At 39.4% G+C, this 13293-nt stretch overlaps 2 protein-coding genes across 4 annotated transcripts; both read right to left on the reverse strand.

The window, feature by feature from the left end:
• Positions 1–507: 507 nt before the first annotated feature.
• On the reverse strand, positions 508–10849 carry LOC102220001 (abl interactor 1-like). Of its 2 annotated transcripts, none has more exons than XM_023348374.1 (10): positions 9997–10847; positions 9263–9435; positions 8238–8408; positions 6605–6781; positions 4920–4978; positions 4759–4812; positions 3497–3876; positions 2410–2544; positions 921–1049; positions 508–840 (listed from the first exon to the last, which is right to left on the reverse strand). In XM_023348374.1, the coding sequence occupies exons 2-10, from the start codon at positions 9392–9394 to the stop codon at positions 677–679; spliced, it is 1401 nt and encodes a 466-aa protein (XP_023204142.1). In that variant the 5' UTR covers positions 9395–9435; positions 9997–10847; the 3' UTR covers positions 508–676. The 2 variants fall into 2 exon arrangements, 1 of the variants encoding a protein (XP_023204142.1); XR_002754077.1 differs by lacking the exon at positions 508–840 and adding an exon at positions 1207–2226 and having other exon boundaries at positions 958–1049; positions 9997–10849.
• Positions 10850–11030: 181 nt separating this feature from the next.
• ccdc103 (coiled-coil domain containing 103) lies at positions 11031–13268 on the reverse strand. Of its 2 annotated transcripts, none has more exons than XM_023349050.1 (3): positions 12691–13268; positions 11870–12017; positions 11031–11338 (listed from the first exon to the last, which is right to left on the reverse strand). In XM_023349050.1, the coding sequence occupies exons 2-3, from the start codon at positions 12007–12009 to the stop codon at positions 11236–11238; spliced, it is 243 nt and encodes an 80-aa protein (XP_023204818.1). In that variant the 5' UTR covers positions 12010–12017; positions 12691–13268; the 3' UTR covers positions 11031–11235. The 2 variants fall into 2 exon arrangements, with proteins under 2 accessions (XP_023204818.1, XP_014325761.1); XM_014470275.2 differs by having other exon boundaries at positions 12566–13268.
• Positions 13269–13293: the final 25 nt, after the last annotated feature.

Consider the following 13293-nt stretch of genomic DNA (forward strand, 5'->3'; position numbering starts at 1 on the left):
ATATTTGTAAGACTTTTTGTCATATGACTTTTTTTTATTAAAAAAGTTTTTTATTATGTTATTTTTATGTTATTAACTATTTTGGTAATAATGACTTTATTCTTGTATTATTATGACTTACTCTCGTATGACTCCATCCTCATAATATTATGGATTTATTTTTATATATAACTTTTTTCTTGCGATATGTAATATTTAAAGACTTTTTATGGTAATATTATGACTTTATTTTCATAATTAAAATTTCTTTCTAAACTTGGCCCTAATACTCCATTGTAAAAAAAAAAAAAAGCAGATTAAATTTTATGATAAAAAATTTAAAAATCAATGATTAAGAAATTTATATTTTATTTTATTTTAGTGATTTTTAAAAATATATCCTGAACTGGAACCATAATTTCTCATGGTTTTGAAAAATCATTTTTTTCCTTTGATGGTAATTGTCTTGCAGTCAGAAAAGAGAGGAAACAGCGCCCTCTGATGGTCAGAACACAAAACAGACAGAACCACCTGGGAGCTTTTCAGGTAATAAACTTTTATTTCTGTTATTTACACTCAGACAAATATTAATTACCTACTTATAGATGGAATAATAATGTTTCTGTATAACTTGCTTTGATGAGTAAAACAGAAAAATAAGCATCTCCATAGCAACAGAAAAGGGGCATGGCTTCATCTAGTCACATGCCTGGACGTAGTTTTCCGGGAAGAAGCCCTCCCGGCCATTACAGACGCCTTCACACCAGCCGTCGTCATGGCGACGCATCACGTAAATGATGTCCCCCTCAGTTAGAGAGAGGTCGTCAGGCTTGGAGGCCTCATAAGTATATAGCGCCACCACTAGGACAAAAAGAGGAAATGCATCATAAGTAACATCTCACTCTAATAGTGCAGCACCATGGTGGGGCGGGTGGTGGCACCTTTCTCCAGGTAGTCTGGGGGAGCATTGATGTCATAGTCCACTGGAGGAGGAAGGGGCGGCATGATGTCATCAAATTCTCCAATATCATCCAATGAAAGAGGAGGGGGCGGGGCTAAGATCTGAAGATCTGAGAGGACAGGAACCATCAACAGAGCAGCGTTATGTTACATATCTGTGTGTACTACATTTGTACTACACACTTAGAGATGAGTAGCACTGCTACACAATGCTCTTCTATAGTTAGCTGTGCTACATCTACAGCAGTACCACTACCGGTTCCTTACCCAGGTGTTCAAGACGAGCAGGTAAGCAGAGCCGAGGGGAGGCGGAGGAAGAGCGAGAGAGCAGGGGGAAGGGGGAAGAGGGAGAGGAGGATGAAGAGGCGATGGGCTCCGGGGGGGCATGAGGGGGAGGGTAAGGAGGAGGAGGGGGAATCCTGACTGACAGACAGAGAGAAGCCGAGTCAGTTTAGAGAACCAGGAGCCAAAATCTGGCCTGAAACCGACATGAACTGTTCATATGGATATTCTAATCTGTTCACCAACATCTGAACATTCTGAACTGTTCATCCATATTTGAACCTTGGGAACTGTTCAGCATCTGAACATTCTGAACTGTTCATTAACATCTCAACTGTTCATCCACATCTGAACATTATGAACTGTTCATCACATTTGAACATGATTCTGAACTGTTCATAGACATCTGAACCATGGGAACTGTTCAAATTCTGAACATTCTGTGCTGTTCATCCACATCTGAGTGTTCTGAACTGTTCATTAATAATTGACCACCCTGAACTGTTCATTAGTACCTGAACATTCTGAACTGTTCATTAGTACCTGAACATTCTGAACTGTTCATTAGTACCTGAACATTCTGAACTGTTCATTAGTATCCGAACATTCTAAACTCTACACTTACATCTGAAGTTTTAATCAGTATCTGGACCATTCATAAACATCTGAACATCCATGGTTCAGATGTGAGATGGGTCACACGACAGGCATTTTCCTAAAATGTCCTCCAACTTCAGTCACTCCAGGAATATAACCCAACACGGGTGAGAACTATAATTGGGTTATTGATGAACAAACTGAAGATCCTAAAACTAATCACTGATCCATCACCAGCCTCTCCTGAGTTCTTATTGGACGACAGCAGCTTACATGACTGGACTGCAGGCAAGAACAGAGAGCGAGTGTAGCGGCAGCGAGAGGCGGGGCCCGAGCGGACCCTCAGAGAGACAGAGCGAGTGGCTGGAGGTGAGCGCCGGCGGCGACTCCTCCGAGATGTGAGGGTCACTGAAAAACACCACAGAAGAAGTAAACACTGCAAATAAGCAGCAGAGAAGAAGCAGAAAGTGAAACAACTGAGGAATGACGAGCCGGGGGTTCGATTCCCCACGTTGGGACCTTTGCTGAATGTCTTCCCCCCACTTCCTGTCTGATTACTGATTAATTTATACAACTAAAAAACGGTATTACCGTCTCCTTCCTGGGGAGGTGGAGGTGGTGGAGGCGGGGCCAGAAAATCTGAGCCATCATTGGGTAATGGCGGGAAGCCATTATTATCAGAGGGAGGGGGAGGGGAAGGAGGCGGCAGGCTGTTCTCCTCCACCACTGAGGAAAGACAATAGAGATGATGTCATTGTGATGTCACACACTGACCAGGACTTCTTTTTGTTTAATCCACAAAGACCAAAATCAGCCCAGATCAGATGAAGACGCTCAGTTATTTCATAAAATCATAACTAAATTAATAAAATCAGGATTAGGATAATTTATTTTTAATTATTACTTCAGAGTAATATTAGCATTCATTTTGTGTAATACTGGAATTGATATGACTACAACGCTAAGCTCTGATTATTTTGAGATTTAAATAATTTGAAAAAAAAACAATATTTTAAACCTGCAGGGGGCATCAAAGTACAGAATACATAAAACACAAAGTAAAATCAGTAATAATAGTAGTAGTAAGTGGAAAGTGTTGAATCGTTAGAGTGAGCCACTGGTTGCTATGGTAACTGATGGAGAGCCCACAGCACCACTCTTTTCTCAGAAACACAAAGACTTTAGGCCTCACACTGAAGTCTGTAGAGGCCTCTGATTACTGTAAGAGCAGAGAAATTAGTTTGTGTATTTGGCAAAAAAGAGAAAGTTTTTATGCCTTTCTGGAGCTAATTATTTAGTTTAAGGTTTAATGTTTAGCTTGCTAACTAAATATTTATCTCAGTGTAAAATATTTAGTTTCTAAACAAAAGATTTAGTTGTGAGATCACCATTTACATTGTAATTCAAATTTTTAGCTAGCTAATTAAATATTTAAATTTAAAATATGACATTTTTAAAAATACCAACATGGTGGAAACATTATTTTACCTAAAACTTATAACAGGAATGGAGAAATGGCCAGAAGAAAAAAAAAATTATGATGTCTGATAAAAAAATTTTTATAAAATACAACAAAGATCCCCATTGTGTTTGTTTGACGTAATATGGCTTGTTTTTATATTTAAATTTTGGCTTTGATGATTCAGTTTGTCGTGGGAACACACTGTGATTTCATCACCTGTTTCTAGGGTGAGCGGTGCAATTGGAGGAGGAGCAGGAGCGCTGTGATTGATCACAACCCCAGAAGAAGAGGGAGGAGGAGGAGGAGGAGGTGGAGGAGGAGCAGGAGCGCTTTGATTGATCACAACCCCTGAGGAGCCAGAAGGAGGAGGCGGAGGAGGAGGTGCCGTTGGAGCCACCATCAGTCCTGAGGAATCAGGAGGTGGAGGAGGAGGAGGCAGACCGGAGATTACGTCCCCACTCTGAAGCAACTCCTCGTCAGGGAGAGGAGGAGGAAGTGGAGCTTCATCCAGCAAACTGGTGAGGATGTTACAGTCAGGTGGAGCTTGGCCAATGGGGGGAATGGTGGGCGGAGCTACAGGTTTCCCAAAGCTGGACCTGAGAGGGAGAATAATGTTGATTAAATAATAGTCAGGTGAAAAAAATGACTGATTGGTTAATTATTTAATAGCTACCAAAAGGAAACTGACATCATGGAAGGAATCATTAGCTTCCTACAATAATAGCATAAGTAGTTTTTATTTATTTAGTCTAATGTGATTTTGTCAATAAAATCACCATCTCCTTTTTGGCAAAAAAAAAAACAAAACGTTGACTTGGGGCCAGGAAGGTGATGAAATGTGACTTGTGGAATACCTCAAGGATCACTGATCGTTTCATACTTGTTTCTTTATATTAATGGAAAATTTGCTCTAATAACTCATTAAAACATGTTTGTTTTTATTGATTTTCTTCATCCTAACATCCCAAATTGTAGACATGCACTACATGTCTAAAACTCATAGACCTCAAATAAACTTTCAGTTTCAAACCCAAAAAAATCTAAATTTTGCCTGAAGATCTTAAAAATATGAGGGGAAATAAAAAAAATCTCTCTCTTACATGTTGAAATTAAATTTTGGTCTTAGACCTAAAGATGGATAAAATGGTTATGAATTACTCAGAAAGCATGCTTTTATTAAAATCCCATTTTATTTTATATTATCTGTCTGCAATTTCTGTGAGAAAGTTATACTATAAAATTTAATTATTAGAAACAAATAAAAAAAAGCTTGACGACCTGCAATCATCTTTATATTTGAAGAAAAATCAGCATTATCACCAAAAGATCGATTTTTTTTGTCAGTATGATTCATGGTAGTTATTCTTTTTTTTTTACATACTAAAGGAGTTTTATTTGTACTGAAATGAAAAATTAAGTGAAACAATTTTCTCAGCCACGCACGCCTCATCAGGCTGAGACATGAATCTGGCTCTTACCCTCCAGCAGGGGGAGCCACTGGGCACTGAACTGGCTCAGGAGCTTTGTTGGACCTGAAACAGACACGCATGAAACCGCAGTCAGACTTCCTGTGTGAGTCTTTGCTGCAAAAACAAGAAACTGCTGAGTACAGAAGCTCTGCAGAGGAGGAGAAGCAGACCTGATGGAGGCTCCGTGTTTCCGGATCGTTCCCGTTTTCTCCGGCTGTTTCCCAGAGACCTGCAGGGACGAGGGGGCAAACACAGAGCAGGGTGAACATGAATGGAGCCCTCAGCTTTCAGCAGCTCTAATTAGTCTCTCCAAACATTTTCCCACGGCCAACAAAGAGCCTCAGCTCAGGGTGTGTGTCTGTTTGTGTGTGTGTTTGTGTGTCTGCCTGTTTCTGTGAGGTCCAGCAGGACATTCAGACCCCGTGGACATCACAGGGACAGACACTGTGTAGAGGTGGATGTTGGTGCTAACAGGGTTGTCTGAGTGTGTTTTTCTACTAAATTAATCAGTGTTAGTTAAAGTCTAGGTTGGTGTCCTCGCAAAGCAGTGGGTTTGTTGAGTCCTCATGAAGATACACAACCGCGCATGTGTGTGTGTGTGTGTGGGGGGGGGGGATTTTAGTTAAGAGCTTTGTCTTTTTTTTGCTGTTAACTGCAGAGAAAACTGATCCATCTTTAAAACTCAGCATCTCGCAACTTATAACACAACATTTTTCCAATTTTGCAAGTGAAATAATCAGTCAGCAGAACTAGCACTATTTCATCAATATTAAGTAATTGTTGCCTTTAAAAAGCCAGAATATCTTTCTGAAAACATATTTTGTACAATAAGATTGTTGCGCAATCTTATTGCATACAAATCAAGTCCAATAAGATTTTTACATTAAAAGGAAGCAAAAAAGAATTGATAACACGTTGTGTTTTTGCAGTGTCACCCCACAATCCAATATAGAAGCTTAGATTTCAATTTTGATCTTAACTGTTAAACTGTTATAAGAAAAATTAAAGAATATTTAAAATAAGGTCAAATTTGAGTTTTAAAATATTTTGTAATGTCTTCATTTGCTTGCCTCTTTCGTCTCTGATTAAAATTGAGAATCCTTGTTTCTCAATTTGCTTTTGTTTTTAAAAATCTGGCAGCTTTAATGGGTGAGGGTGGCCTAGAACTAGGCAAAGCAAAGTTTTCAGGTTAAGGTAAACAGCTCAGAAATATTAGCAGAACAATGGTGCAGTGACAATGCCACTCCTGAATGGTTGGTCTCAACGTTTTGGAACTGAACTGAAACGGAAAGAAAAGCCACCAACGGTCCTGGGTCAGGTCTTTCAGAAAATCTCCTTGAGAAAATATTGTTCACCTGATGCAAACTTTTCTTGGCTTTTTTGTGAAAACTGTTTTTACTCAGGTCCACTGGAAGAAAACTGACAGGTGGATCTTTACTGAGATGTTTAAGCTGTATCAGTTTTGCTGCTGCGTTGTTTTGACACTGTTAATTTTCAAACAGATAAATCTGTACAGAGAACTAGTGTCACTTGGAGTCTGAAAAGGGAACTTTTTTGTAGCATTAATTCTGCTTCTGTGTCTCTGTGCAGAAGAGACTTCCTGTTAGCTTGCCGTTTGCAGCTAACAATGCTTCACTTCTGCTTTCAGCTTCTTTTTTAGGGTGTAAATGTTGCTTTGTGTATCTTTTAATAACCAGAATGCTGATTCCCATCAACTAGACTATAGGGCAAGAGGTTTGGACTAAACCTCTTGCCCTATAGTTATTTATCCAAGTCAATAAGATTTAAGCTAACCTCCTCTAGAAGAGCTGCCAAAGGGCAAACACAAACATTAAACTGTGAAGGAGAGTGCTACCTTAATGCCGTGGCCGATCTCGTCCAGCTGCTGGTAGTTGATTGGTCGGCGGCTGTACGATGGGCGGGGCTGCGTGCCAGTTGGAGGGATGATCTTATGGTTGCGAGGAACTCGTCTGACTGCCGTGAAGGCACCTATTTCCCGCCGTGCAACTTTCTCTTTATGCATTTCTATGGTCTGTGGAAAAGCAATTAGAGACTGTGAAAATATTCTGAACTGCAATCATAACTCGAGAGGGTCAGTCTTAACTCTGGAGAGGAGTTACTTCTGGTACTATTGAACTTTCCCTTCAAAGTTTGAATAAATGCATACACGACTTTGAAAAGCTGAAGTGATCAAACTTCATCAGGAAGTTTAGTCTGACCTTCTTCGTTTTAAGGAAGCAGTCACAACAAAAGAGGTCACAGCAAAAGATACCTTCCCTCTGATAAGCTGATACATTGTCAGACAATTAATGACAACCCATTTGTCCATCCCAGTCAAGATAATGGAGGATCCTGGAGGTTAACGGTCCTGAAGGGAACCCAGACTTGCCAAGGTTTTCCCAGGTCAGAAGGGGAATAGTCCCTCCTGAGAATCTCCACTTAGGTCTTCTCATTACCTCCTGCATCAAGCCACAGGAAATGGCTTGATGCAGGGCTTCATCCCATGTTAGGTGTCAGTTGTCAAATTTGCCTCATGGTAAGGATGGGAGGTTCAGACTAACAGTCATTCACTGAATTAGACCACAGCAATATTGATACCAAGACTAGAGTAAGCTACCTTGAAACTTGTCTGTTGGGCAACCTTGTGACCTAACCTTAGGGTTAGGTCTCAGCTTATGGCAAAGGTTATGCGTAATGATTTTTCCTAACATGAACTAATGACAGAAGGGCTATACATTTTTCATATTTTTCTTTAAAATGGTCATAAAAAAGAAGTTAGGAAAGAGTGAAGATATTGTAACCAGCCAGGAAGATATTTTGCTAAGAGTCTGAACAAGAGACTAACTTTCAGTTTAAGATAAACATTCATCAGAAAGATCCAGCTGGGTGTTGTAGACCAAAATCTCAGGACAACAAAAAGAAAATGATCAGATAATGTGAACTTCTGAGAAGAAAACATCTTCAGAGGGTTTTTCCCCATTCACTGATGTTCTTTTCAAAGCACCCCCTGATGTTTAACACCATCATTCACAGAATGGTCCTGGTCTGGATCATGGATGCTTCTGGACAGCTCCTTAAATCACAGCAGAGCTTTGAGCAGATCAGAAAACAATAAGGAAGCAGCAAACAGAGGCTCCATTCATCCATCCATCCATTCAGACCCTGGTTGCTCAGGCTGTCCTTGTAAACAGCCTCATGACTGGGAGGACCCTGAACCTCATTCCAACCTCAATCAGTCCAACCGGAGGAACAGAATCCTTCTACTGATGCACTTACTGAGAACATTTCACAATAATATATAATCTCTCCTGTAAATGTTTAATACATTTTCAAAATGTCTAATTTGTATAAATATCTCTAAATATGTTGAATTCACCAGTCCACACCTTTTACAAACTAAACAAAATAATTTCATGATGAAATATTCCATCAACACCCTGAGATTATTAAAAAATATAATGTGTTTTAATTGAGAGGTTTATACTCACCTGACCAATCAAATTTATGGAGGACTCCATCTGGCGAAGCTGATTGGTCTGAGCATCCAGCAGACTCAGGACGTTGTTAGCCAGAGTGCTGATCTGATACGCAACACTGGCTAATGATTGGGTGGTAAAGTTTTTAGTTTCCTCCAATGCTTTCTTGCTGTTTTCACCTGACTGTTAGAAAAACCAGAGAAATATTAGTCTAGCTCAGCCCAAAAACTAAAAACAAAGTGAAGAGTTAGCTCAACTTAGAACTATGACAAAAAACAAACAGTGAGCTTAGCTTTGCTAAAAAACTGAAAGGAAAGGGGAAAAAATAAACTACCAGTAGCTTAACACAAAAACTGAAAACTAAAAAACAATTAGCCTAGCTTGACACAAAGACTGAAAATAAAAGTGTTAGCTTTGTTCGTCAATGCTCAAAACTAAGCTACAAATTAGCTTAGCTTAGCACACTAAAAGAACACACAATGGCATTTAAAAAGATGTGTGAACCTAAAAAAAAGAGAAAAATAAATCATACAACCAAATAAAAATCCAATAAAAAACTGAACTTTGGGCAGAATTACTTGAGACATTTATCATGAAAGATAATAACGCTATAAATATTTACACAAACTGAAACGATTCTATAAGCAATAGAGTGATAATAAAAATATGCTAAACTTGTAATAGAATGTGATTGTAATTTAAGATAGAGGAAAAAAATGAATAAAATAAAAGTTTATATTAGATCAAGAACTGGGATCTAAAGGCAACAGGCATTATTTTGAACTATTCTTCAGTTTGGATCCAAAATGTTTTGGAATCATGGTCATTAAGCAAAATTATCACAAATGCAATTTGCGATGTTTGAAAGTTCAGGAAAATCTGCTCTAATAGCACATATTTGTAGTCTTCAGAGTTTCTAACACAATTTCTAACCAAAGAACAGCTGTACAAATGAGCAGAGAGATTATGATCAGTTGGTTTCAGCAGGCGGTATTTAGATGTTCTGGAGCTTTAATGGTGGCAGTAGCGGTACCAACCTGGGTGTAGGTGTTGTAGCAGTAATCGGCCACATTGAGCAGGTTTTGATAGTTTTCCTGCAGAGCTTTCCTGGCGCTTGGAGCTTCCTCCAGAATCTTCGTCACCTCGTCCTTATAGTTTTGGTCCTTCATGATCCCAGAATCGATAGACCACAGAAATCAACTGGTTTGATCTGCAGGGAGACAGAGACAGACTGAACCCACTCAGAACCACAGCTCAACGGGTGCTGGAAAACTGGACTTTGTTCTGAACCATCAGCTGGGTTTCAAGCCTCAGAGTGGTGGGAACCAGCAGTTCCAGCTGATTGTTAGACAGCCTCTATTACCAGTGTTGGTTAGGTCTGTTTCTGTTTGAGGAACACTAGCTGCTGATTTGACCACATTCAGGAACTACTTCACCCAGAAGTCTATCTGAGAACCAAGTCCGTCGTCTATATGCAGCAACACTCTGTCACCTCATTTTCTTCATTTTAAGACTTATTTTAGCTCTTCAAAAGGTTGATCTAAGTTTAAAACCGGGTTATTTAGACTTCTTACACAAATACAAGTAACTTTACAGCAGAATAAGTTAAATTTGTCAGAAATAATCTCATCTGCCGTCACTGTTTCTAACTTAACATACAATTATCTTTACAGAGTCCAACAGAACCAGAAGGGGGTTGTGGCTCTTTGCCAGATCTTCTATGTTACATTCGAACAGTTATTTTTGAAGCTGTAATTGATCAGAGACTCACCAGACGCCAGAGAGAAACAGAGTGATGAAGTGATGAAGATCCTCCTGTTTCTGACAAACTTCACTCTGCAGCTCCAAGTTTCCTCTACTGCTGCGGCCAGAGATCCTCTCTGTTAGACAGACCACCCACTCCTCACAGCAACCAGAAACACCCAAAGCACCAAGTATGAGCTTGCAGAAATCGGTCAGAGTGAGTGCCTCTCCCTAAGTTTTTAGCGTTTGGTGTGACCGCTTCCTGTTCCTCATCAACTCAAACAAATTGAGTCATCAGAAGCATCAAGGAGACTTTCTTTCCGTTCACTTCCTCTAATCACCCTCAGAGATATTTAAAACCTCCTTTGCGATACTTGAACCCCTTTAAAAAACCTACACATTCCTAAAAGATGCTCCTAGTCAGATGAAGGAGTTATAACCCTTCAGATACACGTAGTCTCATTAGAATGGAGACCAGAATCGCTTTAAAAGAAACCAGAACTTCTCTAAAAGATACCTGAAATGCAAATCCTTTTGAGAAACACCCTCTCCCAAATTACCTGAAACGTTCTGTGAGTCACCTGAACCAAATTGGAGAGATACCCAACACCCCTGAGAGATAGCTGAATCCTCCTCAAAGATACCAAAACCCCTTCAGAGATACCTCTCCCTGACTCAGAGATCCCTAAACCCCCATTAGAGATACCTGAACTCCTCAAAGAGATACCCTGAATCTCCATCAGATACCTGAACCCCTGAGAGATACCCAAAGGCCTCTCAGAGGCACCTTAACCCGCTTAGGTACTCTTACGTCCTAAGCACCATCAGAATCACTTCGGTTACCCAACTGCCCTCAGAGATTCCTGACACCCAACTTTCTCAGCTGTACGGAGAGTCTGAGAGTTAAACTGAAGTTGCTTTAATCACTGAGGGATACCAAACACCAGAAGTGACTGCTGCAGTGCCCCCTACTGGCTTACTCTGCATGGTTGAAGAAATATCCAGAAGAACCTCTGTGAAAAATAAATTTTAAAAAACGCCTGAAGTACTGCAGGGATTTTAAAATGAGAAGTTTATTAGAAACATTTAAGGAGAAACTGTGAGCTTTCATTTGGAGTTCTTGGTGTTTAATAAACAGATAAAAATCAAATCAATGTTTTAAAGTAAAACATCTGAAGCTAAACTTTTAAATGAACAAACAGCAGGATCACACCACAGAGTTTATACTGGATGGGGATTGCTGCGTGCCGCCTGGAGTGATGGTCCATCACGTGTTTCCAGGAGCTACAGGGTTCCATGGTTGTTTCCGTGGAGCTCCGTCTCTGTCCTTCTTGTCCAGAGGCTTCAGGTGAGAGGTCAGAACCAGACCTCTGAGGGAAAGAAACACACGTCATTAACCTGAAAACGCCAAAAATGTATAAATTATTACAGCTTGGAAGATCCAGGAGACATCACAGAACGTCCTGGTGTTACTTGCAAAGAGGAGCTACCTGGAACTCATCCAATAAATATTTGGAAAATTATCCTGCTTATGACTGTAAAAATTCCAGGACAACATGGAACTTTCTCATATATTCTCATAAAGCATTCCAAGGAGCCCTCAGTAGAAATGTAAATGTTTTTCTTACATCCTGGAGTATTTTACTCTTCATTTAAATAAATGTTATATTATGGAAAACTGGGATGTTTTAAAGACTCTTGAAGCTCCCTGAACTCTGAACTCTCAGAAAAGATTTAGGAAGTGATTCCAGGAATACTTCCAGGGATCCATCAAGCTTTCAGGAGAGTAAACTGACCCATGAATGTTTAAGAAATCAGAAACTCTTCATATTCCTGCTGATATCCCGCCTCAGACCCTCCTGGATCTTCTCTGCCAGACCTAAAACTTCCTGGTGATCCACCTGAACTGATCGTAATCCACTCCCTGGCTCACGGCCCTCAGCTTCGCTTGGTTTTCTCGCTGGTATTTTCTCTCAGACTCCACCGCCGCCTTGAGCTCCTTCTCCAGCGCAGAAAAGTCAATGATGTCGCGCTGTGACATCACTACACCTGGACAAACAGGAGCTCCGTTAGTTCAGGTAGAAACTAAAGTGAAAACACAAGAAAGTTCAGCGGATGGACGACCACATTTCATGCTTTAAAGCATTTAATTCCTGTAAATATAACAGGAATTAACAATTAAATAAAAATTACAATAGTGTTTATTATTTTATCTATTACAGTGAAGTTCATGCATGACTGATAAGATCAATTACCTGTTATTAAATCAACACTTATTCAATTTTACATCAAGAAGTCATAATGTAAAACAGTATAAATAGAAATATAGTAACAATAAAAAAATGTATTATAATCACAGCTCACTTATACTGTAATTGCTTGTTAATCTGTTACGTACAATCATATCCAATGAATTAGGATATCTATTATTATTTCAGCAACAAGAAAAAAATTTATTTCACCTGAGATGATGTTTTCAAGCTTTTTATTTTGTTATAACAATTTTCTTACTTAATATTTACAGACGTGAAAGAAGAAGAAGAAGTTAATCAATTCGGAAAGGACTGAAAAATGAAAACTTATCTTGAAAAACGCACTCAGGAGAAGAGAGACGCACGTCGGTCAAATTCCCAACTTAAAGAGGATGCTAGTACGCATGCGCAAGCTAAGAATCGTGGATCAGGGTTTAGATGATCTGACCAGAACTGGGTCGAATCAGTACCTGTCGGTTCACAGAAGTGGATCGATTGAATAACAGATTCAGAAGTTACGAAATACTTTCTCTGAAACAGAACAATGAACTAATCCTGGAGCAGTTCCTCCGTGTTCAGTTGAGTTCCAGCTCGGAATCAACAAAACGTCTCCATGGCGACGCTTGTTTTCTACTGCTGTGGTCTTTGCTGCCATCTGGTGGTTGAAGAGAAGTACAGCACAGAGAACTGGCGGGAAAACCCTGATTCTGCTTAAATGAATTTAGGACGTTCAATTTCTTCAATAAAACACTGATATTTTGATTTTATGTGATTTGATATGTGGAGAAGGAGACTCTACATTCATCATTGTCATGTTCAATGTTTGTATTTATTATTAAAATTAAGTAAAATTTTTAATAGATGGTCAGATTTTGTGTACATCTCAGATGGAATCAGAGACACTGAACTTTGCTAAACCAGCAGTTAACCCAACCTGGATGTTTTACAGTCTAAAGAGGAAACCAGAATATCTGGACCATAACCATCTCTGGGCAAACTGAAATCATTGTTGAATAATTATCATCAGATATTGATTTCCATCTAGACTTTAACATCTGGCACAGATGTGTTTT

The sequence above is a fragment of the Xiphophorus maculatus genome, chromosome 16, assembly GCF_002775205.1.
Source record: "Xiphophorus maculatus strain JP 163 A chromosome 16, X_maculatus-5.0-male, whole genome shotgun sequence".
In the NCBI taxonomy this organism is placed as follows: Eukaryota; Metazoa; Chordata; class Actinopteri; order Cyprinodontiformes; family Poeciliidae; genus Xiphophorus; species Xiphophorus maculatus.

Excerpts from the sequence above, each read along its gene's own strand:
- LOC102220001 (XM_023348374.1), bottom strand. The coding sequence starts at position 9,394 with ATGAAGGACCAAAACTATAAGGACGAGGTGACGAAGATTCTGGAGGAA. Across the intron at positions 6,782-8,237 it reads CCATAAATTTGATTGGTCAG|ACCATAGAAATGCATAAAGA; the intron begins GTGAGTATAAAC and ends GCTTTTCCACAG. Across the intron at positions 1,050-2,409 it reads ACCTCCCCAGGAAGGAGACG|ATCTTCAGATCTTAGCCCCG; the intron begins GTAATACCGTTT and ends CTGTCCTCTCAG.
- ccdc103 (XM_023349050.1), bottom strand. The coding sequence starts at position 12,009 with ATGTCACAGCGCGACATCATTGACTTTTCTGCGCTGGAGAAGGAGCTC. Across the intron at positions 11,339-11,869 it reads GTGGATTACGATCAGTTCAG|AGGTCTGGTTCTGACCTCTC; the intron begins GTGGATCACCAG and ends TCTTTCCCTCAG.